The 23,491-nt window shown below is 39.3% G+C and overlaps 5 protein-coding genes across 6 annotated transcripts; 1 reads left to right on the forward strand and 4 right to left on the reverse strand.

Annotated features, from left to right (window-relative positions):
* Window positions 1-248: 248 nt before the first annotated feature.
* LOC126782474 (auxin-responsive protein IAA11) lies at window positions 249-3,125 on the reverse strand. Of its 2 annotated transcripts, none has more exons than XM_050507727.1 (5): window positions 2,610-3,125; window positions 1,419-1,738; window positions 873-1,008; window positions 671-732; window positions 249-590 (listed from the first exon to the last, which is right to left on the reverse strand). In XM_050507727.1, exons 1-5 carry the CDS (start codon window positions 2,936-2,938, stop codon window positions 544-546), a joined length of 894 nt encoding a protein of 297 aa, XP_050363684.1. In that variant the 5' UTR covers window positions 2,939-3,125; the 3' UTR covers window positions 249-543. The 2 variants fall into 2 exon arrangements, with proteins under 2 accessions (XP_050363684.1, XP_050363683.1); XM_050507726.1 differs by having other exon boundaries at window positions 1,419-1,741; window positions 2,610-3,124.
* Window positions 3,126-5,013: 1,888 nt separating this feature from the next.
* On the reverse strand, window positions 5,014-7,715 carry LOC126783500 (uncharacterized). The gene is made up of 4 exons (XM_050508978.1): window positions 7,548-7,715; window positions 7,002-7,145; window positions 6,176-6,363; window positions 5,014-5,467 (listed from the first exon to the last, which is right to left on the reverse strand). The coding sequence occupies exons 1-4, from the start codon at window positions 7,604-7,606 to the stop codon at window positions 5,274-5,276; spliced, it is 585 nt and encodes a 194-aa protein (XP_050364935.1). The 5' UTR covers window positions 7,607-7,715; the 3' UTR covers window positions 5,014-5,273.
* A 3,602-nt stretch (window positions 7,716-11,317) lies between these two features.
* LOC126782611 (hypothetical protein At1g04090) lies at window positions 11,318-15,304 on the reverse strand. Its single transcript, XM_050507889.1, has 2 exons — window positions 14,946-15,304; window positions 11,318-13,251 (listed from the first exon to the last, which is right to left on the reverse strand). Exons 1-2 carry the CDS (start codon window positions 15,046-15,048, stop codon window positions 11,651-11,653), a joined length of 1,704 nt encoding a protein of 567 aa, XP_050363846.1. The 5' UTR covers window positions 15,049-15,304; the 3' UTR covers window positions 11,318-11,650.
* Window positions 15,305-17,296: 1,992 nt separating this feature from the next.
* On the forward strand, window positions 17,297-19,126 carry LOC126785263 (uncharacterized). The gene is made up of 4 exons (XM_050510891.1): window positions 17,297-17,460; window positions 17,596-18,420; window positions 18,514-18,686; window positions 18,784-19,126. The coding sequence occupies exons 2-4, from the start codon at window positions 17,626-17,628 to the stop codon at window positions 18,923-18,925; spliced, it is 1,110 nt and encodes a 369-aa protein (XP_050366848.1). The 5' UTR covers window positions 17,297-17,460; window positions 17,596-17,625; the 3' UTR covers window positions 18,926-19,126.
* A 169-nt stretch (window positions 19,127-19,295) lies between these two features.
* LOC126785261 (nuclear transport factor 2) lies at window positions 19,296-23,138 on the reverse strand. The gene is made up of 9 exons (XM_050510890.1): window positions 22,861-23,138; window positions 22,643-22,777; window positions 22,196-22,505; window positions 21,727-21,983; window positions 21,356-21,548; window positions 20,870-20,991; window positions 20,730-20,795; window positions 20,163-20,241; window positions 19,296-19,738 (listed from the first exon to the last, which is right to left on the reverse strand). Exons 1-9 carry the CDS (start codon window positions 22,897-22,899, stop codon window positions 19,590-19,592), a joined length of 1,350 nt encoding a protein of 449 aa, XP_050366847.1. The 5' UTR covers window positions 22,900-23,138; the 3' UTR covers window positions 19,296-19,589.
* Window positions 23,139-23,491: the final 353 nt, after the last annotated feature.

Consider the following 23,491-nt stretch of genomic DNA (forward strand, 5'->3'; position numbering starts at 1 on the left):
TAACATAAGACACCAGTTATAATTTCTTTTTCAAAGGAATCCCATCAACATATTCTCTATTGTGTTCCAAAACACCTAGTTCATGCAGTTTCTCTTGGTTCTTTTTAGGGTCATCTTCAGTAACATGTACAGCATGCCAATTCAAACTTTATCAAATCTTAACACGTTTTCCTTTATTTTCTAGAATATAACTATTGCACAATTTCACTCCATTGAAATGGGGGAATAGGGCAAGTAGCTAAGCAAGCAAAAGCAATTGAGTAACCCCATATATACATCAGCAACAAAATTTCATCACAGGTACGTGTATTATATGTAGTACACTAAAATATAAGATAGCTCTGGCTTTGAGAAGCAGCCATGTAACTTCTAGAGAAGGCAAAGCAAAAAGAAATGGAATAACATTCCACATCAAGCAAAAATGAAACAGAACACCATAGCTTCTCTTATCTCCATATGCTCCAATTATGTCTTACCCACTTTGTACACTGTAAAACATAGGTTCTTTGTATCCTTGCCGAAGTTCTCACAAATGGAGCTGTATCAGCTCATGCATCTCTGCCTTGCATTCTTTTCCTGCAGCCTTGGAGCTGCGATTTAAAGTAACAGAGTTAGATGCATTCCGGCTTTTGGAGGCAAATTTGAAGCTTATTCCTACACATCTACGTACCAAGTCCATTAGCCTCAGATTTCCTCATGATTCTTAGCCTCTTAACTGAATTGAGAAACATCCTGAATAAAAAGTATTTAAAATAATAAGATATGAGAAAAAGGCTGAAAACCTTATCAGTCAAGGAGAAACAAGCACATTATCACTAAAGACTAGAGATTTGCATCGCACACAAAGCGGCTATGTTATTGAAGAATCTCACCCCCAAGGAACATCCCCAACAAGCATCCAGTCACCTTCTTTGTCTTCATAAGTCAGTGCGAAATCAAATGAACCATCAAGCAACTTAGAAGGTGTAGTTTCTCCCACCATCATATCATGCTCCTGACCACCAGAAACTAAATATAGATACATAGAACAACATTAGTCAAAGGAAATACAAAAAATATATATCTTTAGTCAGCTATATAAATAGATTCTACCTCATTGTCCAATTATACGGACTTTGAGTGACACAACTGTATACATCTGACAATTATCTTAATTTCCAGATATCCATCATCCACCATACCAATATCTTTTGACTTTTCATAAAAAAAAAATTGACAAAATTATCATGAAGAAACATAACTTTTTGGAATTTTTTTCCTACATTTAATTAACATTCCGAGAACGCGGAGAAGGAGATACCAACTTCCACAGAAGAATTGCTGTGCAATTTTCTCTAGACTTGCTTCGATTTAACACTAGAATATTCAAGCATGCATCTTCAATTCAAAATACTGAATATAGAGGCTAGAGTACTAACGTATCAATTTCGCATTTGCACAAAGTCCCCGGAACATATCCTCCAACGTTTGTGCTAGGGCTTCATAGCTACTGTGTGCAGTTAGGTTGACCTTCCTTCCAATTGGACTGCCATCCATATTCACCTTTACAAACAGGGAACTCGTGAGGCGTCTCTCCTTAGCATTTCCATTGTTTTCTTGACCACCAATGTTAGCCTTCCTTGAAACAGTCTTGCATCCACCTTTCTCTGAGTTAACTACTTCAGTCGCTGAAGATTTTGCTTGATGAACCAATGAATTCATTCTATAAGTTCTGATAGGAGGCCATCCCACAGGCTGGCTACTTCAACATATAAAAAAAAAATAAAACCCAATCAGAGAAGCAAACAATAAATTAGAAAGAATTAAGATAACTCAGTATGATTTATATATGATTTATATGTCTCATACATAAATGAACTACATAAATTGACTCGAGAAACGTAGCAATTAACTACCACTATATGATTTATATATCTCATACATAAATGAATGAAAACCTGAAGATCACAAGATTTAAAAAAAAAACTAAAGTTAGTGTACTAAGAACAGGTCCGAAATTTCTGAACGGAACTGCTACAGCTACTTGATCTGATTGTGTGTGCACTATCATATAGATCTGTTGTGTTGTCCTGATGAGATGAAGCAACATATAAAACCTTATATATTCAGAATAACACCTAGTTACCATCTGTGCCAGAACAGACCAAAAGCCTCACCAAAAGTCTACGGTTGGATTCGAGCAATGCCAAGCCTATCTATATAATCTTTGTGCCTGAATACTAACAAGTTCTTAACTTCGGGACTTTTGGGATCTTATCTCTTCATTATTCGCACTCTGCAATCTATCCTTGTATGATCTTGAATCTACAAATGCATTTTTGATAAACACTTTCCTATTTGGCTTTGGGGCATTACGTATTTTCAAGCATTTCTTTGAATTACAAACCAAGAACACTTCTTTATCTGCTGGTCACACCTAACACCAAAGCAGCTCAGAAAATAAAACTGTGCAACAAAATCAAATTTGGGAAACCACATTACTAATAATAGCAACAACAACTTGATCCAGCAAAAAATCAAGACCCTGGAGTACCCAAAACAAGAACCAACAAACAACACTCAAAAACATTAAAAAAAAAACCATCTTTAAAAATTGAACTCAATCTTACTTAACACCACTCGCCGCCGCAACAGAATCAGCACTCCGCTTAGTCCCAGCCGCCACATTAACACTGCTCAACGAAGAAGAACTCGACGACGCCGACGACCCGTTCGAGCCCACATACCGGAAATCCTTAGCCGTCAGAATCCTAGCATAATTCCCAGCTGGGCCTTGCTGGGCAGCCTTGCCGCGGAGGCTGAGGCCAAGGCAGAGCTCGAGGTCAGAGTCATCAGGGCTGCAAGAATCCTCGGAAGACATGGCCAAGTTGTCATCTTTAGAGACAGTTGACATGTTGGTGACAGAACCAGGTCCTAAACCTGCAGATAAACCCTGCATTCAAAATCTTGAAGGTGAGAGCTTTATAGAGACCCAGATGAGATGTGAGCTTTTGGGAAGAGAGAGAGAGATTGAATGGGGTGGTGATTGCCTGGTCTGATTTGGGAATTGGGTTAGGTGTTTTGGGGTGGTTGAGAAGAGAGAAGAGAGAAGAGAAGGGTGAAAAGCAAAGGAGGTGCGCGTACCTATCTGTGTTTGTCTACTGTCTCCTGTCTCCTTTATGCGCCTCCATCAATATCTTCGCCCTTTCTATGCAAACTAGTCCTCCATTCCTACCATACTCTCCCATCCTCTTCATTTCTATTTCTCCCCATCATCTCGCATGGCTAAAGAGATATTGGCGCTCTCTCTCTCTCTCTCTCTCTCTCTCTCTCTCTCTCTCTCTCTCTCTCTCTCTCTCTCTCTCTCTCTCAACATTTTAAACTAGTCTTTGGAAAATTAGAGAGGAAAAAAACGTGTTTCGTTTACTAAAAGTAAACTCATGTTTAGATTGTTAGACACTTCGTTATAAAATATAACGACGTAACTGTTTTTAATTGGTTTCTTTTCCTGTTTCGGTTTAGTTTGGATTTGACTGCTAGTGTTTGGACGCTTTCAGATCAGGCACTGCGATCTTCTTTTGTGATTTCAAATATGTTTTTCTAAAGTTCGCGTGGAATGTTTCGACTGAAACTCTCATTGACTTCTATTTTCCAAAATCAGAATCGTGAGTGAACCGTGCACCCGTTCTTGCTTGAAACCGGACTATTTGAGCAAAGAGAGATGCTAAAGTCTAAAGATATCCTACCTTTTCAACGGGATATATTCAATTTAGCTATAGTATTCAAAAAAATGCATTTATAACCATAGTTAAAAGTCAAAAATGGAGACCCTCCATGGGTTTACCACTTTACCCCCTCTTGTCACAAACGAAAAGATAACAGAGAAAGTTTCCTCCGAGTGGCGAGAGAATGAGATTCTCGTGTGGTCTGTGGGGGTGGGACCTGCAAGGTATCCAAACGACAACCCGACAAGGAGGGCCCACGTCTTATTAAGTCTCGACACGGCGTTGGAGTTAGGACCGTGAAAGAGGCCCAGGCTTGGTAATCACGTATATAGCGACACGTGGGGCATGGGATTTAGTGCTGACAGCTCAACGACGATCAGATTGGCCCCAGGAGTTTGGGAGCAGTTTAGAACGAAAGAGTTTCCGGCGACGGCGTTCACGGTTGTCTATGCGTCTGGTAACAGTAGCTGCTCAAGTGCTGCCACGTGTCCTGTGTTAAACTTTTGAAAGGGTTACTCTTTTATTTCTGTGCCTGTGGGAGGAATGATTAAAATGATGTGCAATTTTGCCAACCAAAATTGAATTATGAGAAAATGAACCCAAGAAGTTGATGCCATCTTCAATTCAACCCACATGAATTATATTACCCTGATAATTAGCAAGATTAATGGAGATAAGGGTTCTAGAATTGTTTGTTTAGAGCGGTTTTGTTAGAATGCTACTAATTAGGTCATGAGCCTAACTCGGAAGCAATTATTTATTTAATCTTTTTTTATTGTGCAAAGTGTCGTTTCTTTTGTTAAATCTCGATAATAAAATAATAAAATATGTTAGTGGATGTAGAGCCTAAAACTCAAATTACAACATCGAACTATGCCATGACGCCCCACTTCTTTCAAGCTACTTAATCCCCTATAGTATTTGTTCTTCGTTACTATCTCAAACTCAAGGTACTGAATCCCTTATAGTATATTTGAATACGCACCGGTTTACAGAGTTTCATTTGACAACTATATATCCATATTTGTATTCTAGTTTCTGACAAAGTCTCAAGTTCAAAGTACCATTTCGTCGATCATATCAAGGGTGTTAAAAATCTGAGGGTATCAAAGGATTTAGTGGTCAACTAGAAAAATACAAGATGGTGACTTTTATTTTGTCTTGTGAGGAGATAGTAAGTCAAAATCAAAAGCACGTTTTCCATTTTTGTCTCATCATGGATGGACAAGTACTCGAGCCCTTGTCCTTCTTTTATCATAAAATTAGTCGAATACAATGACTTGGTGGAACTTCATTTCATTTTGGTCTACCACAAAATTCAGTCGTTTTCCATGATGAAATTTCTGGCCAAGTGTTATTAAAGAGTAAAGAAGACATCTTTAGGAGCCAAGCCTAAACAAGGCAATCAAAAGCTTTTACAAGCTGTACTAAGTATTGTGCTATTGTAATTCACTCATAGTTTTGACACTAGTATCACCCTCTAAGTCCTCTACCAAGCTTTTCATGGAAAAAAAAAACAGAGCCACCTAAATGGGGAAAATACTCTTGCGTGGTGACGCATTGAGTGCTCTATTTCTTCTCTGTATTCTGAGTTTCTTGGGTGCTGCAACTGGGGCCGGTGCATGATGGAGCCGTGCAAGCAGGTTCTGGAATGGTAATCCGTATTGTTTGCTTCTTCTCTTCATTTTCAGGAATATGGAGGAGAGCATCCATGATTAGAATATCCCAATTGCGAGAAATGAGATATGACAACCAGGAATCATCTGTGAGAAGAAAGAAGCCAGCTGATCAATGTACTAGCAGAGCTATCAAATACTCTAGTGATAATGGAATTGCAAATCAAGCATCAAACAATATAGTTCGCATAAGGAGCAAAAGTGGTCCTTCACATACATAATTTGTAAATTCAAATAGAATGGTTATTCAAGGGAAAATAATTTGGAAATGGCTGAACATTGGCAAGGACAATAGTTACAGACTTACAGATCAGAAAAGTTTGCTCATCTATCAAATGGTTTCAGATGAAAAATCAAGTGTGGTTGCATAAAGACCAATCTTAACTCCAAATATGATATATGCTGAAGTGAGAAACGTGTGTCTTCATGAGCCTGTGCCCCAGAGGCGGATCTAAGGGGAACCGTGCCCAGCTTCCGCTGGGTAAACTTTGATCGCACCAGCTTAGTTTTATTTTTTTGCTGGGTAAAAACCTAGCTTCCACTTGGTAAACTAGTGAGGTATTTCATTGTATCATTTGTATGCTCCTTTGCTGTTTAAATTCAATGGGTAGTAACCAATATATTGGTTCATTCCGTGCATAATTGTGTCAAGTAGAAATTACTTGCTTCAAATAAAAGACTATTATCATTTTTTTAGTTTGCTGCTATGGAATGTACTCGATCATTCAGCTATCTTATCATTCTTATGAGACATGATTATATGTGTGCACATAAATGAGGTAAATCAGTACTAACCTCCATCGCGTACAGCCTTCACTGTGAGAACTCCTGTGCCTTTTGGTCCATGCACAGGAAATTTGCAAGATACAGATTGCCTCTTATGAGCTACACCAAGCTGTGCATTGTACCATGGGCCCTTCACAACAGGTTCCCCTAGAGCATCTCGCATGGTTGGGTCCTTACTGACTTTCTCCATGGCCTTGCTGTAAATTTTTCAACAAACGGGTTGGAATGTAACATATTTCCACATACTAAAGAGATACTAAAATGCTTGGGGTCATTCCTTGACCTCTGAACTCTCTAAACACCTTCCTCTACAAAAAAAGTGTTCATGTCTCCCTCCACCTCCCTCATTTTTCTCACGTATTACAACCAATTCCTCACCAAACTTAGCTAGGAACCTAAAATAGAGGAAGCAGCTTTTGGCTAGATTCTTTTCTATAAAACAGTTTGTAATCTCTGTGTTTTATAATGAACAATATAATGGTAGTATTTGATATTTCTACAATGTATTGTTAAGAATATATTGCTAGACATCAGAGATGCTGATTGAACAGCTCTACTGGTAATACATTTGGTCCAAACTAGTGGCACACGACAAATTAAGATCAAATTTTCAATCAAGAGCTTAAATTCTAAGCTAGAGTAGAACAGCTTTTCAATTTGGGGTCTAAGCATAGAGCAGCTGTAAAGACTACATAATCTAACCATCCAAGCCTCCCTCCAACACTTCCTAAATACAACAGCAACCGAAAGATGTTGTTTTTTGAAATTACCTAAAGCAGCTATCTAAAACCCTATTTCATTAAAAAAAAAATCTGTCATAATGTTCAAGACATACCTGCTACAGCTCTGATAAATAATAAGATCATCAAGAGCACTCAAAGCCACGCCACCAGTAATAGTAATCAAGAGATAATTCACAGCCTTGCGGCCAAACCACTTGGTCTGCCCTTCATCCACAGTCTTCGCCGAAGCAGCTACACTGCAGTAAAGCCATCCCAATCACTCACATATCAAAATCACCATCAATTCCACACTCATTGCAACAAGAGGTGCATTCAGTCTCAAAAAACCAAAAAGGGTCTCATTCAGAATCACAAAATACAACTACTCATGTATCATATACAAACCTCACTAACACTCCAAGCATAACTAGTGTAACTAAAGTCAATACACAGACATTAGGATCCAAAACTAGTTAAAGTTCGAAACTTTAGTCCATAACAGTATCAGAGAACTGATCAAACACACACCCAGATAGGAATTAATGTTAAATAACATAGCCATGCTAATATAACTGCTATTGCAGCTAATTGTTGCTTGGCGAATGAATCTTGCACACAATTTTAAACATGGGATCAGAATTCTCGGAAGAAAAGAATACCTGGAAAACTGTGGAGCTGAGGAGCTCTTCAAGAACGAGACAGCCCTCCTCGCCAGCATTTCGCCGAGTCTCTTTTCTCTGGGTTTTGCGGTGATGTGGTGCGCTTTGCTTCCAAGCAATCACCCTCTGAACCCAGTCGTCCCCCTTTTGCACCAGTAGAGAAGATGGGTCTGGTCTTCCACCGACACTGATAAAATGGGCCGGGTCGGGTCTGAGATATAAAATTAAGGGCTTTTTGTTTTTGTTTTTGTTTTTTTAGCTTTTATCGAGGAAGATCTTTCCTGTTGGATGTTTAAGCCTGCTGGTATGTGAACACCATTTGTAACGACCCTAAAATTTCGAGGCTAAAAACTTAAAATTTTAAAATCGTTAGAACACCAAACAATCTCAATGAAATCGAAATTATTTAAAATGCACAGCGGATCATTATTGAGTTCTCAATACAACTCAGAAAACCAATTATTACAACCCAAATTTATAATTCAACATTACATAAGATGGAAATGTAATAATCCTCACAATCTCTCACAAAACTCACAATAAATTCACACCAATTCTCACACTCAAATCCACGCTAGAAACCTCACCACAAGCAGGATACGAAAGACTTCGAGTCTCCGGAGTCGTCTCTCGATCTCTATAAATCAACACCTGCGGAATTATCCCCTACACTATCGAATTGGTGCACCGGGATTTGTAAACACAAACCCGGTAAGCTTATAGCTCGTGTGAGTAAAATGAAAATATAATTCGCATATCAATATATACGACAATCACAAACCAACAAATATAAATGCTCTCATGAGTCAATGGACAGCCCATCTGGTTGTCCCAAAAACAATATATGAAATGGAAGTGCTCATGAGAAATCGGGCAACCCTTCTGGTTACCCAAAAACATTTATAATACAGGTACTAATGAACGCTGGTACACATCTGTTACCCCTCACGTAGTACACCGCTGATATTGGATAGCCACCCGCTACCCAACATCCAAAATAATCTGAGTACCCATGAGCAGATAACCACCCGTTACCTCACATGCAGTACTAAGGCAGACAGACTAGAGCTCTAACTGTATCGTAACTTTAGCCCGGCCAAAGGCTAGGTTCCGACTTGCCAAACACGTACAATAATCTCACTTCATATTGTACCAAAAATCAAGTCTGAAGACAAATCACATTTTAACAATCTCCATGTTAAAATCACGTACAATAATCTCACATCATATTGTACAAATCAAAATCACATGCTCGATAAAATCTTGTCATCAAAATGACATCATCACAATAAAAATCATAACAGTATATTATATAGCAAACTATATACATATGTTTTTATTTACCATTTATACAATATATATATATAATCCATATCTTATACATGTTATAATTTTATAAACACGTCCGAAGACAAAACGTTTAACAAACTCCATATTAAAATCTCATGCTCGACATCGAAATGACCTATTTCAGATGAATTCATAACAGTATATAATATAGCAAACTATATATATATGTACTTATTACCATTTATACAATATATATATAACCCACTATATTGTATACATGTCGTATTTCAATATTTAAAACTCTTGTAAAAATCTTGGAATCACCGCAAGGGTAGATTCGTAAATATGTGAGATTTTACTCATCTTATCGACTCGAACGTAATTCCACAATTTCCGAAGATAATTCCTTTCCTTGATTTATCGATCACCTTGAAAAGAAAAGAAAAGAAAAGAATTTAGAAACATTTCGTAAACCTTTAAATGCCGAAACAGTAATATTCGGTTACTGTTCAGCAATTTTCGGTTTTTACGAATTCACTGTTCACGGTTACTATTCACTGTTTAATGTTTTCTATTCACGTATTTACTATTTATGTATTACTGTACAAGTACATATCTAATACGTATCTCTGTATTAATACATACTGTTTATGTATTTCTGTACGTATAAATACTATTCAAATGTACGTACTGTCTCAGTAAATAATAATTACCGAATTACCCTTCTAAAATTACTTTTTACCTTTACTAAAAGTAATTTATATTTATAATTACCGTACGTAAATAAAATTTACATTTACCTACGTAAATAAAATTTACATTTACCTACGTAAATAAAATTTACATTTACATTTACCATACGTAAATAAATTACAAAATTACCCTTCCGGAAACACTGTTCACGCCACCGCACGTGGCGGCACGTGGGGTGCACGCGCCACCTCCGGCAGGTCGCGCGTGGCGCTCATGCGCCACTCATTGTGGCAGGGCGTGGGGCACACGCGCCGATGCCAAACACGGCGCGTATCACGCCACCGCCGCCCCAAAACTCTCCCTCATCTCCTCCTCTTCATTCCTACAGTTGCAGACCACCTCCTACACCTCCCACGATCCTCCACGCGCCGCCTAAGGCGGCGGCATCTTCCCCAAATCCATTCTCATCTGATCCCTCCAAATTGAAACCAAACCACCACAAATCAACAACAAGGCATTACAACAACCTAATTAAGCTAACTCTCACCTCAATCACGCCTTTGAATCGTCGGATCGTCGCCGGAGAGCTCGAGAAGTCGTCGGTGGAATCGCAGGATCTTGGTGTCGTTGGTGGAGCTCCGGTGCTGCGTGCTTGGGCGTGTTGACCTCGGGGTCGACTAAGAAGGGCCGCGCGGTGCTCCAGGGACCGGCGGTGAGGGAAACGGCGGCTTGGAGACGGAGGTCGTGGTGCGAAGCAGAGGAAGGCTCGGGGAGAGAGAAGGAGGTCTCGGTGGCGAGCTAGCACGTCGCAAGCTCGGGGGTTGGAGAGGAAGGTCGCGCGATCCTTCTGGGCACGGCGGTGAGGGTCACGTCTCCTTGTGAAGGGAGATTGGTGGTGAGGCCGAGAGGAAGAGGGAGAGAGTTCGGGGAGGAAGAGAGAGAGAAGAGAGGGAGGCGGAGAGAAGAGAGAGAGAAGGGTTTCCTGAAATGGAAACCATAATCACAAAAATACCCTTTTATACTCGTTTTCAAAATCGGAAACTAACTTCCGACGTTAATAACTTTCACCTCCGACGTCCGATTAGAACACGTCACATACTCACGAACTCGTATCGACGAGCTCTACAACTTTCGTGAAGGAAGTTTTCGCAACCGAGCGACAGAATAAAGCCGATATATACGTTGCGGAAACGTAACGTTTTTCTAATTAAACGTTCCGAGAACGTTTCCGTTTCTCGTTTCACAACGTCGCAACCGATCACATTCATTCTAATTAAATTTCACAACTTATAGAATTTATATCAAACCAAAATATTGTTTGAAAAATAGGGTTATTACACCATTCTACTTCTATTCAGTGATTATAATTGTTTGACATGTTTGTAATAAAATCTTGTAAATTTCAATTTAGTTTCTATGGTGACCAAATAATAATACTACAATCTCAAAGAACTAGTAAGTAACTGAGGTAACCAATGACTTGTGTGTGATATAATTGGTAAAACAACTCAGAAATAGAATAGTTATGGCTTCTTTCAAAAAAAAAATAGTTATGGCTTTGATATAAAAATTTATATTCTTTCTTGCTTTGGTGAGAAGTTTGTTGGGGAGGATTGCAATGAAGATACAACCAACAGTGTAGAACTAATCTATGAGTCGAACTCAGATTTCCCAACTACAAATTGGGGGACTATTGTCACCCACTAGACCAAATGATCTAAACTCCATGTAGCATTCTTTGGGATACATAAAATGAAGAAACGAAACCCCATGGGACTAGAACAAAAGGCAAGAACACCTCAGTCTCATATTTATCGTACTTCCGCAACAATGGTAATACTAGAAGGGATCAAAACCCATAATCTTTCTAGTTTTAACCTATTTCCACACTCTCCCTCTCAGTCACCATCTTATATTGTTATTTACACAAGAATGGCAATAATACATAAAAGCTACAACCACAACAGGGCTGGCCTTGAAATTCAATGATTTCTAGAACCGTGCTAATGAAAACAACATCTCCTGCAGGATGAAGTAACATAGATAGGCAACATGATCTGCAGGATGAAAGAAACAGGGAGTGATCCTTGAAGTAGGGTCATTTTATGAACCTATCCATGCTACCATCTTTCATCTCCCACCCAGTTGTTCTTCTCCTTTGGTCCGGTAGGACCTTCCTCCCCAGAAAGCTCAACTGGAATTTTTGAAAATATGTTCTCAACAGAATTTCTTAACATCACAGGCAAAACATTGATGATCTTCTCCAGCTCCGTTCTTGAATTGTATATGATTTTTGGACCCCATTCTCTCATAAACTGCAGCCAACCTGGCTCAGTAACAATCCCATCTCCAAGATACTCGGCCGCAACTACTTCATATTGGATGCTTGAATCCACAGAAAAGTCACTGCGAGCAGCATCATTCCTAATGCCAAAACCAAGCTTTGAAGACCCCTGAAGGTAAGTCCCAGCATGTGGGAAGCTCGCATGTCCATTTTTTGTCGAGTAAATAATAGCTTTGTTCCCACTTATGTACTCCAAAGCGTACGCATCAACCCATTGACCACCGCTGTGCTGTGAGAAGTATATGCTGCACAGCTCTCCAGTAAAATTGCATAATCGGAGTGTGAAATGCTCCCAGTCACATACATGCTGTCCAACCTTGTTGAGAGCGATATCCATAGGTCCAACTTTAAGAGTAGCTGGACCGTTAAAGGGACAAAATACCCACATTACAATGTCAGTAAAAGTCCCACCAAGGGCTGGTTTCACATGAATGTAGAGTTTAGCACTTTCCAAGTTCCCATATATAACATTCTTTCTTCGATCACCACTGGGTAAGTCTATCCAAAACTGCCTATCATTTGACCCCCCACAAGGCAAATTTGAGCCGCTTTCGTCAATTGCTTCGCCTACATCTGTGCCAGCTTTGTACAATAGGGCTCCATTTTTGAAGAACCAAGCAACAGAAGATGGCAAGTAGACCTCATCTGGATGAAAGAATACAGTAGGTCCGTAATGATTGATAAGAGAATGAATTTGATCAAGATTTGGCATCCCAGATAGCTTAGGATTCAGATTCTTCAAGCACCCAATCTGCAGGTCCTCTCCATTACTCCAGTGACTACTGCAGAAAAATGTACCTACAGAAACCCCTGTCCCCCTCATTCCCCGATGACGTGGTCTCATAGTCCAAACTTGAAAAGGAAGACTAGCAGATTTGATACTGGTATTAAAAAGTAGGCTATGAGCTTCGCATGTGTCAGTCAAATCAACTCTAACACACCTTACTTCATCCAACTCAGGTTTTCTAGGAGTGTTGGTTACCAAAAAGCCCATTGCTCTGTAACCTTCAGGTGGATCAGGTAGCCAGAAGTAGCCACATGAACCATAGCTTTCCTCATTCCCATCATCAGGGCTCCAAACCAATGTGTAATCAAGCGGCTGTCGGAGAGCTGCTGACTTCACATGCTCCCGACCACCAGCTGTTTCTGCCAAATCCACTTCTCGAACCACAAGAACATAACCGTGTAAAGGCTTACCATAAGTTTGGCAATAATGACCCATGCTACGGAATCCATCAGGAATTCCCACTGGCTTATAAAATGTAACACATTTTTTCTTATCCTCTGGCAGAGAGCAGGTCCAGATTCTTTCAAATCTGCTGATCTTGGAAACCTCTATTTCTCCGATACATATTTTTCCAGAAGCAAAACCTTCACCTGAAAGTAACACAAAGCTTATATTTGTTTAGATAATTTAGACCACAATCCAATTTTTCATCTCAATTAAAAAGTTTTATCACGAGAGCTAAATTTTCAATCTCAGGTATACAAATTCTGTTCATGATATATTTTCATCATCTCTACTATCAATCCCCAACCACTAAGTTTCTCTTGACTCTATTATTTTATATATTTGTTTTCATAAAGTCAATACTCCGTATTTGAAGACACTGTTTCTGAATTTAGACGAGCTCAAATTTTTTTTTGCATCTTAGTCAATAGTAAGCTAAAAAGGGGGGGGGGGGGGGGGGGGTTAATTATGAGGCACGCAAACACAAACACTGAAACCTTTTCAGAACAACCAGCTCGCTAAAAGTCTAAAATTTATCCTAACAGAGAAGATAGTTGCATGGAGACAACAACAACTATCACTAACAAAATAGCAAGAGACAGAAATCACCTGCATAAGTTGGGAGAATAGTTAAGGAATTGGATGCCAAAAGAACATATGAGCTAAACATATTACCATGTTTAGTTCAATTCATTTTCAAGAGAAATATAGAACAATCTAAAAATCTTAATGAAGCACCTGAAGAAAATTATAATATCATCCGGACATGTGATGAAGTTCAAAGTATGTTGGAGAATTGCAGCACAAAACTAAGAAGCAGATCGTTTAATTTTCTTAATTCAAGTAAAGATCAATAGACCAACAGATGTAAAATTGTCTATCAGCTATATGAATAGCATGACCGCATGCATTAAACAAGTTCAGTTATAACTCATATTCCAGCACTCAAATAAAGGAAGGAAGAACAAAAAGATCCCAAGTGCTGGGATTCCAGTAAAGCAATCCCCTACTCAGAAAGCAAAACAAAATAAGCGCCTAAATACAACATGAATGAAAACCCAGGACCAAATACTCAAACTACTAAAGAATCTTAAAGTCGTTTCCAAGGCTCAACAGCCATGCATTCTCTTCTTCCTCATTTGTACTTATCTTCAATTTTAAGTACATGATCAATGACAAGAAACTAGTTGAGCAAACCCCTTTCAGAAAAAAAGAAAAAGAAAAAAAAAAGTAACTAGTTGAGCAATAAAGTATCTCATAGTTGCTGTCAAGCCTCAAAGAAATGCATTCTTGTATGCAACGTGTGCTTATCTTGAACTTAAACTACAAGATCAGGGACCAGGCTCATTGTTCCAAATTGCAAACCATAAAGATTAACAACTAAGTCGTAACAGCAACTATTTAATTAAGAACTAATGAATTTTGAGAAGTTATATGAGCATTGACAACCATAGAGAATTCAAAAATCACATATGCAGTCAGTATACAGAGATGATGATCAATAGGGCCTCTTTGAATTGGCTATCAAGCCTATCATCAATCAAGCTCAAATTAAAAAAACCAATGAAGCTACTCAAACAATTGCCCAAATATGCTTAATCGAAAAGTCTGAGCATTATCATTTCCATTTTCATAATCTGCAGAGAGTCAAAATAACCCAGAAAGTACCAATTGGTATATGCAACAACCAGAACTCAATTAATCAAAAACATAAAGAAACAAACTTTACCACCACAATCCACAAACCCTTCAACCCAATATTCATAAACAACCCGAATACTAATCAAAACCCACATTCAATATTCTGAAAGATCAATTCTTTGAACTGACATATTCATACCTGGAGGCCATTGAGGAATTGGAGCAGGCAGGGAGAAGGGTTCAGGCTCCGGTGGGAATAAATCTTTGAGTTGATTCCAGTACAAGCACTTGCACATAAACATAATTGGCCCCCAAACAAAACTCAAGTCAGTCTGATCACATGCACAACAAGGGCCTGGCCCTGAATCTGTGATCGTAGATTTCAGATGGTTCTGCAACTGAAGGTATGTTGATTCCTAACAACTTGTACTTCCTGTTGTTGAAGCAAACATATCCCAAGATAATGTAACGGGGAACTGTCATTTTTGTGGGGCAGCTTCCCACCCTGCACAATTGAATACCTCGATAAAGAGAGGACCTGATGATTAGATGATATTTATTGGCTTGTGTGATTTGTGTCCATGGTCCAATAGGACTTGCAGGTTCTTAGACTATTGTTTGGTGATTAAAGGTCACGCAACGGTGTCCAAATTATATACAAACACGTACGCAGTGCGCCACATGTCCTCATCCTATAGTCAAGAAGGTGAGGAAAAAACCTTGCTCATGAGAGGATCCATGTCCCTTGCTTACTACTCTTTCTCATCTCCTTATTCTTTCAATCTTGTTGTTTCTCTTGTTGTGTCCGGTACCTGTTGAAGATGAAAGATCTTACATCTAAGAAATAATAAATAAAATATAGATTATAAGTGGGTGAATAATACTCAATTATATCAAGCTCTTTTGTGATTAAAACTCAACACCTGTGAGGTGACTAAATTGGGACAATATAGGTACACTTGGTCCACGTGCCACGTTTTGTCACTATTTAATACTACGTTCCACTTAGAGAGTTGGGAGGGACTGCGTATTTTAATTCAACTTGTAATTCTTTATATATATATAACCCGGAAAGAAAGAGAATACAAAAACAAATGTGTATCATGTGTATCATTCGGGAAAAATAATTTCTCCTAATAAAATGCCAAACAATACTATCATTATAATTGGTATCATCATCATAAGTGACAGTTGAATTACTATTATGTTAGTCTCCTGAGTCTTGACGGTCGAATTTTCTAAAATAATGCTCAAATTTTACATACAGTATTTTGATGCTGATTTTAATATATACGATTACTTTTATATTCGATCATAACTACACGTAGCTCATATTTACAGTCGAACATAACCAGTATATCACGATCTAAACATTCCACTAACCAATATGGACCGATCTCAATGCGATACAGTGTGCCTCGTTCAAGAACAGCACAACATGAGCAAAGCTTATCGATCACGATTCACGACTGTACGTTCTCTATGTTGTTTATGAAGCATGTGGTGTGTAAGGGGAAGAATGTCAAATACCAGTCCACTCCTTTGTTAAGCTAACAAACTACTGGCTACGTGTACGGATACAAACTAGTTTGTAGGACGAGGACAAGCCACATGTGTATTCCGTTTGAACATAAAATGCCGTATTGTTCAACGCGGTCGTCTTCTTGTTCCTTTCATCATTTGTACCATTGTAGCTTCCATGAAACACATGACTCGTTTCTATTTCTCTTATTGTAATTTGTAAGTTTGCAACCACATTATTCTTTTACCGTCAATTACACACTTGTTACAGCCTCAATTAGAAATCGAAATGATCAAACTTTTACTGATTGAATTGTGTCCGATCAGTTGGTTGTTCTACATAATCAATACCGGAGAGATTACAATCATTACATGTTGACCTTACTGATATTACAAAATGGATTTTAGTTGTGGAGGGGCTTTATTATGTAAATAACAGTATTTCATCCGTAGAAACCATCAAACTTTTGATCGATTTTAACCAATATGTGTTTTTACCAAGTCTTACAAGAACTTTCTCCGACCAATTTATATTTTTGGTTAAGAAGAGCATATATTACTGTAAAGTTCACACCATTTTCGCATATTGACCGGGTATAAATTTGATTCATGGACAAGTTTATATACGCAACTCTTGGTCAGTATTCTTACTTCAAAATTTGTGTGGCAAGTAATCACTCATACCCCATAAACTTATTTTCCCTTGTAATTTCATACGAAAAGGACTGATTTTTCTTGTGGCGTAGTGCAGATAAGTCCAAGACATTGTAGACGGTAGCACAGTGGCATAGTTGTAGCCTGAGATATATACAAATCAAAGTGTCCATTAGTTTCCAAAGTGTAGATGTAAACATTCAACGGAGCACGTGAAGCAGACACAGGTTTCGTATTTGCTTCCTTTCCAGCCTATCAAATTCAGACCCTACTGCAAATTGCTCATGATATTTTCCCACCAAGTTGAATCTGCCCCTCTTCTCCGGCAACGTCTGGAAGTTGCCCTCTTCTCCACCATTCATACAATATCATAAATCTTTTTCCTCTTGCATTTCCACAAGAAAACAGAAATTATATATATTCAATAAGAAATCACATTCCCAGCTGTAAGCTGCACCCTTTATAACAAGAGCCAGCTTCTCTTTCTTTCTTTGTCATTTTGGAGATTGCAACTAGTCTCTGTACGTTTCCAAAAAGTGGTATGCTCTTCTTCTTCTTCATCATCCCTACAGCTTCAAAATTTATTTAACACATGGAATCCAGATTCATGGTCATAAAGCTTTGATACTTTTGCATGTACTGATCATATAAAGACTGGTTTTTTTTTATTGCAGAGTTGCATAATCTAGATCAAAAGTTGAATCATGTTGCTAAGAAGCTCTTCAGCACCAGTTATTGGATCCCTACTTGCTTCATTCTCAGCTGAAAGTCCACTTGGCAATCACTTTGAGCCAAAACCAAGCTCAATCCACAACACTCCCAACAAGTTTTCATTCCACCCAACTGGGCCTCTCAATCTCTCTCACACCTCCTCACCGATCTCTCCCTCCATTGATCTCTCGTCCGGGTTCATCCGAAGGGCTCAGTCTGATGGGAACCTGGAAAGACTGGCATATGCAGCTTCTTGTGATAAACATGACGATGATCCCTTCTTCTGTGATTTATACCCACACCGCAAGTCGAGAAGGGGCATAACGTTGCAAACTATAGAGTCTTTTTCGACTTATAACTCGGGCGCTTTGGGTGAAGATGATGATGAAGAAGAAGATAGTGATAGGGAATATGATGAAGAGGAAGTAGAAGAGGTTGAGGAGAGTGAGAGAGTCATAGCTGTTGAGGGTGATATTGTTGGTTTGGAAGAGAAGGGGAAGAAGGTGAGTTTATCTGAGGACATGAGAACTATGCAGAAAATGTGGGGTGGGGGTTATGAAGATCAAAGAGAGCTAGTGAATCAGGAAATGTATCTAGCAAAGGGACTTGGGATTGGTGGTGGAAGTGGCGGCGGCCGGGGTGGTCATGAGGCTAGTTGGGGAATTGCTGGTGGAGATGGGGATGGAGGTGACAACAATAATGGGGTCGAGGAGCATTACAAGAAGATGGTGGACGAACATCCGGGAAACCCATTGTTTCTAGGAAACTATGCTAATTTTCTCTATCAGGTGAGCTTTTTTTTGTGTCTTCTATCTGTAACTTGGTGTATGTTTGAGAATTCTTTGCGGCTGTACTAAGTACTAACTTGCTTGTTTCTGCAGACCAAGAGAGACCTTCCTTTAGCAGAGGAATACTACTCTCGTTCGCTCCTGGCAGACCCAAACGATGGTGAAATTTTGGTGCAATACGCCAAGGTGATATGGGAACTGCACCATGATGAAGATAGAGCCTTGAGCTACTATGAACGAGCAGTCCAAGCTGCACCTCAAGATAGGTATGTTGTCGTATCATTATTTGAGATAGAGTTTCACTGTGGCATTCCATGTATTTGAAGGCCAAAGTTTGACATGAATTTCCCTTGTTGATTTCAGCCATGTACATGCAGCATATGCTGGCTTCCTATGGGAAACAGAGGAAGACGTTGAAGACGAAGATGGAGCAGATCTGGGACACGATCTTGGCACCATGTCGCCATATATTAATGGAGGAATGATGACTTCTGCAAGTGCCTAGGTGCATTTTGCAGAAGTTTCTGTAATATTAGTCGAGTCAATTGATGAGTTGTAAATATTGTAGTCTCCGAGTTAAAACAGTTTAAAGAGGGAATTTTCAGTAGATGAAACCTGTTTAGATGAGAATAAGAGCAATTACAACTACAACTTACATGGAGAATCGCTCAAGGCCTATAAAAGCTTGATCAATTTTGGCATTTAAGCTTTCTTTCCGTTGTTATGGTCACCAGTGAACTTTGTTATGAGACCAAAAGGGGGGAAAAAATTTAAAAGCTCTTGATGTAAAGGCGTGGAATCAAACAAAATATATCAAAATCAGAAACGCTTCTTATAGTCGGACCAAAAAAAAACGCTTATAGAATAACTCAGAATAACTTGAAACAAACATGGTGATCATATTCCCTCACAACCTGGGGATACAAAGGCCCCAAAATTTCCCACTTGAATTGCATGATAAAAACAAACCAAGGGGGGAGAAAACATATTACCCAGAAAAGGAGACTGACTTGTCCAAATGAGCTGAGAAGCTCAAGTAAAATGACACTCGAAAAAGTACAAATACAATTTCATGAAACATCTGGCGGCAAACACCGGACCTGGAATCCGCACCTCAACAAACTTTTCCTTCAATATATTCTGTGGATTCAGAAGTTCCAAAACTAGGCTCATCGTGTACCACGTTGATAAAAACCATTGCCTCTCCCTCTGTTGTAGTCACCACTATCCTGGTAACTACCTCTGCCGGAACTACGACCTCCAAAACGCCCCCTTGTGGCGTCAATTGGGTAGCTGCCTCTGCCTCTCCCCCTTCCTCCTGGTCAGACAAATACAAATGCATCATGTTACAAGCAAATGAGGGTACCAAAAAGATGAAGTTACATAATACCTGAAGAGTATAAATGCACTAACATATATGGACTAGAAAACCATTTTGTAACATGGAAACTTTGAAACTAATAAAGCATTCCATAAATGATGTTGCAGAAGGACATTGAATAATTCCTACAGTGCACTTCAGATTGGATTTTAAAAGAAAATTAATTCACTGCATGTAAATGATAAAATTTACTGCCTCCCAAGACTTCCAAAGACCTAAGAAAGCAAATTTCATGTGCTAAAAGCTAACCGAGTCATAACTTATATACCACTCCACTGCTCTATCTATATAGCACGTAAGAACTTAACTAGACTGTAAATAAAGACTTAAATTATATAGTGCAGAATCTGAAATTACATACTTCCTCGAGAAGCAATACCGCTGTTCGGTCTTCGCTCCTCAATGTACACTTGTCTTCCAGCCAAATGAATTGGAGATGCCTAGAGGGAGGAAAGCACTTTCAGGCCATGCAAATAGAGAAATGGACACTGGAGTCTATGTGACAATAAATCAATGCACAGGATAGGAAGAGGAGGTTGATAGACAGCAATGTTCATGTTACGTGTATACTATAGTAACATGTGAATAATAACCAAGATTTTAGCTTTTTAAAATTGATGTTATGGAAAAAAAAATCAGATTTTTTTCAGGCAAGTTCTGCTCAACCAGAAAAGGAATAGAAGACATTTATTCCTAGATCTAGGGTCCAAGATTTATACCATTCTCACAACACCTGGGTCCTCAAGGTAGATGGACAAATGAAAGATAGCAAGCATGTGTATGGAATCATTAGTAGAGTATGGGAAAACAGAAGTGTAAAATGCTCAAGACTTCCCCATATGAGAATAATGACTGTCACCAAATATAAGGACACTGAAAAAGTGAAGAAAGTACATCAATGATTTTAAAAAATATATAAAAGACTTGCCTTGAGCGCATTGTGAACACCAGCCATGTCTTCAAACTCAACAAAAGCATAGCAGACTCCAATTTCCTGTGCACACCAAAATGTACTTTAGATTCATTCAAATTCATTACATAATGGCACAACTATGGAAACAAACTCACCTTCCGAGCCCTAACAAAGACACCATCAGGTATTATTTGACCAAAGTGCTTGAACTCTTCCTCAATTTCACCTTCGGTAACTGTAGGAGGTAAGTTTCTTACGTAGACAGATCTCATTTCACCTGAAAATGCAACATAAGGTTCAAGATACAAACTCTTCAATACATTGGACTAACCACCCAACGTAGGAAGCACACAATGTTCCAATGTAAGAGGACAGTTATGTTTACACACCAATTTCTCATTTCAAAAATTTGTCAGTTTATTCGTAGTATTCACCATTCATGTTGGACCTCCAGGTATCCAATTTCTAATAGATTTGTTTACACACCATCTTCTCATTTTCGAAAACCACATAATTGACAACAATAAATGATCTCTTATATTTTCCGCCAAAGTTGAAATATAGTGCAACGCAATATAAGCAGGAACAAACAACATTTAATAAAAGGCACCGATCAACTTCAAGTAGACTTATAACACTACCTTCTTCCTCTGGCATGTAATTCTCCTCTGCTGCTTCTGCAGTAGCTTGAGGTGCGTAACTCCAGTCTGAAGCAGAGTTAGATTGTTCAACAGGAGACTGAGGCGTATGATTCCAGTCTGAAGCTGTTTGAACGCTTCTAGAGGAAGGTTGTTGAATTGTTTCGAGAGCTGCCGGTCCCTTAGCAACTCGCAACTGTTATTATCAATCATACATAACAAAAGGGCAAATTGTAAGTTACCAAAGCAACCTCACCAAAATAAGAGATGAATTATGTAAATAAATGCAATATAAGCAGAGCAGAAGCCAGAGAGTAGACAAGCAAAATCATGCGCAATGACAGATAATAAGACGGGTGTTTTAGGGGGCATACTATAGATGCCCAAGTTTTCTTCTGAGGTTCTCCCACCGGTTCTTCCACAGTAACAGCAGGAGTGTCTTGCACATTGTTCACTGAACTTTGAAATGAAGCATAGCTCTCCTCTTGAGGAGTTTCCTCCACCACAACTTCAGTCTCAAATTCTTGCTGCACCTGTTGCTCTGGGAGACTATACTTATCCACCGGATCGTCTTCTACATCGACAGAGTTCACATACTCCCTGGCCTCCTCCTCCAAAACATAGTCAGAAACTGCAAAGGCAAGCACCCAATTATATCCAATACAAATATACCAAACTCTATTCTATAAACAAATACTTTAACATATATTGAATGGCAAATAGAGAAAGAACATCTATTAATGTGCATCTTCCAACACATATAACTAACATATACATGATGAGTGTAGCTCAAACAAGCTCAACTATGATGAAATAAACACCAACAAAACTGTGACAAAGTACCTGGCGGTTCTCGATGAGGGCTCAAAGCGTTTAGTTGAATATCAAATTGACCTTCTGATATCGTGGACGACGGATGCTGCGAAACAACATCCTCCTCGAGAAACTGGAAGATATCATTGAGAACAAAGTAACCCTTATTCTGAGGAGCCAGAAAGAAGGTCTGAACAAACTTCCTCCTGCCATTGAACTCCTTCGACTTAACAGACCCCGTAACCATCACAAGAACACCTCCACCCAATGAATTGATGGAATTGATAGTCTTGATCTCAATCGCAGTAAAATACTGCGACAATATGAGCGTATGGATGTGCTGCACAGCCAAAAAACAACATAACTAGCTCACACTAAACAACCTCATCAATTCCGAAATCATACAAAGCAATACACAACTAAATCAAACTGCAATTCAATTCGAAACAGATAAACATCGAGCTAAGAATAAATTACCAGCATTTCATTAGCCGACTCTGTCGAATCGCCGTCGACACGAATCATGGTGCTGCCATCAGAGTAGAACTGATGAACAAGATCGGGTTGCTGCTGAAGCACCTGGTAGTACTGTCCCACAAAGTACGACCCTACCTGCTCAAATACGTACAAAAATACATTAAACAAAAACATACAAACATAAATACTCTCAAGACTACAGAGAGACTGAATCTGACCTGAACAGCACTAACAGGTCCAGGATAAGAACTCGCCATTGCTTCCTCCAACTCTCAAAGCATGCAACCACACCAGACTCGTCGGAAAATTCTTCGCTAAAACCCTATCTGATCGGCCACAGATCCGGCTATGTATCCGAAACCCTAAACCCCGGGTTCACGGCGCGTCGGGATTCCCGAACCTATCTGAGAACGATGAAGAGGTTAAGAAATTGAGAGCTTGGGAGCTTTTGGAGACTTGGGTTGAGCTTAGCTTCTAGTTCTCCTTCCGCTTCCGGCTTTAGCCTGATTCGCTAATCCTTAAAAGGGTTTTGCAGGAGAGCGCATCACAGCCGCACGTTGGGAATCCAATCGTGGCCGTCCGTTTAAAACCTCGGGAGGTAGCGTGTGAGTATTTAACTTTTAAATGGCTGGGAGAGGAAATGAGTCTGTTGTCCGGCGGTTGATATTATTAGAGGGAGGGAAATAAGCGACGATGAGACGCTCCAGGTGGATTTTGAATTCCTGACACTCAAAAGTAGTGTGGTTTGCTGGGTACGGGTTTCCGAATCGGGTCGGGTCATGTGATTGGGCCTTGATATTTGCACACGGACACATGGCTTAGAGCGGCACTGACTATTGACGCTTTCGA

The sequence above is a fragment of the Argentina anserina genome, chromosome 2 (assembly GCF_933775445.1).
Source record: "Argentina anserina chromosome 2, drPotAnse1.1, whole genome shotgun sequence".
Lineage (NCBI taxonomy): Eukaryota > Viridiplantae > Streptophyta > Magnoliopsida > Rosales > Rosaceae > Argentina > Argentina anserina.

Coding starts and splice junctions, on each gene's coding strand:
- LOC126782474 (XM_050507726.1), bottom strand. CDS start 2,938: ATGCAGGGTTTATCTGCAGGTTTAGGACCTGGTTCTGTCACCAACATG. Junction 1,009..1,418: donor TGCAAATGCGAAATTGATAC/GTTAGTACTCTA, acceptor ATCTATATTTAG/TTTCTGGTGGTCAGGAGCAT. Junction 591..670: donor ATCTGAGGCTAATGGACTTG/GTACGTAGATGT, acceptor TTTAAATCGCAG/CTCCAAGGCTGCAGGAAAAG.
- LOC126783500 (XM_050508978.1), bottom strand. CDS start 7,606: ATGCTGGCGAGGAGGGCTGTCTCGTTCTTGAAGAGCTCCTCAGCTCCA. Junction 7,146..7,547: donor TCAGCTCCACAGTTTTCCAG/GTATTCTTTTCT, acceptor GCTTTACTGCAG/TGTAGCTGCTTCGGCGAAGA. Junction 5,468..6,175: donor GAAGGCTGTACGCGATGGAG/GTTAGTACTGAT, acceptor TTCTTCTCACAG/ATGATTCCTGGTTGTCATAT.
- LOC126782611 (XM_050507889.1), bottom strand. CDS start 15,048: ATGTTTATGTGCAAGTGCTTGTACTGGAATCAACTCAAAGATTTATTC. Junction 13,252..14,945: donor AATTCCTCAATGGCCTCCAG/GTATGAATATGT, acceptor TGTTACTTTCAG/GTGAAGGTTTTGCTTCTGGA.
- LOC126785263 (XM_050510891.1), top strand. CDS start 17,626: ATGTTGCTAAGAAGCTCTTCAGCACCAGTTATTGGATCCCTACTTGCT. Junction 18,421..18,513: donor ATGCTAATTTTCTCTATCAG/GTGAGCTTTTTT, acceptor TTGTTTCTGCAG/ACCAAGAGAGACCTTCCTTT. Junction 18,687..18,783: donor CAAGCTGCACCTCAAGATAG/GTATGTTGTCGT, acceptor TGTTGATTTCAG/CCATGTACATGCAGCATATG.
- LOC126785261 (XM_050510890.1), bottom strand. CDS start 22,899: ATGGCGAGTTCTTATCCTGGACCTGTTAGTGCTGTTCAG. Junction 21,984..22,195: donor CCCTCATCGAGAACCGCCAG/GTACTTTGTCAC, acceptor TTGCCTTTGCAG/TTTCTGACTATGTTTTGGAG. Junction 21,549..21,726: donor AGAAAACTTGGGCATCTATA/GTATGCCCCCTA, acceptor TGATAATAACAG/TTGCGAGTTGCTAAGGGACC.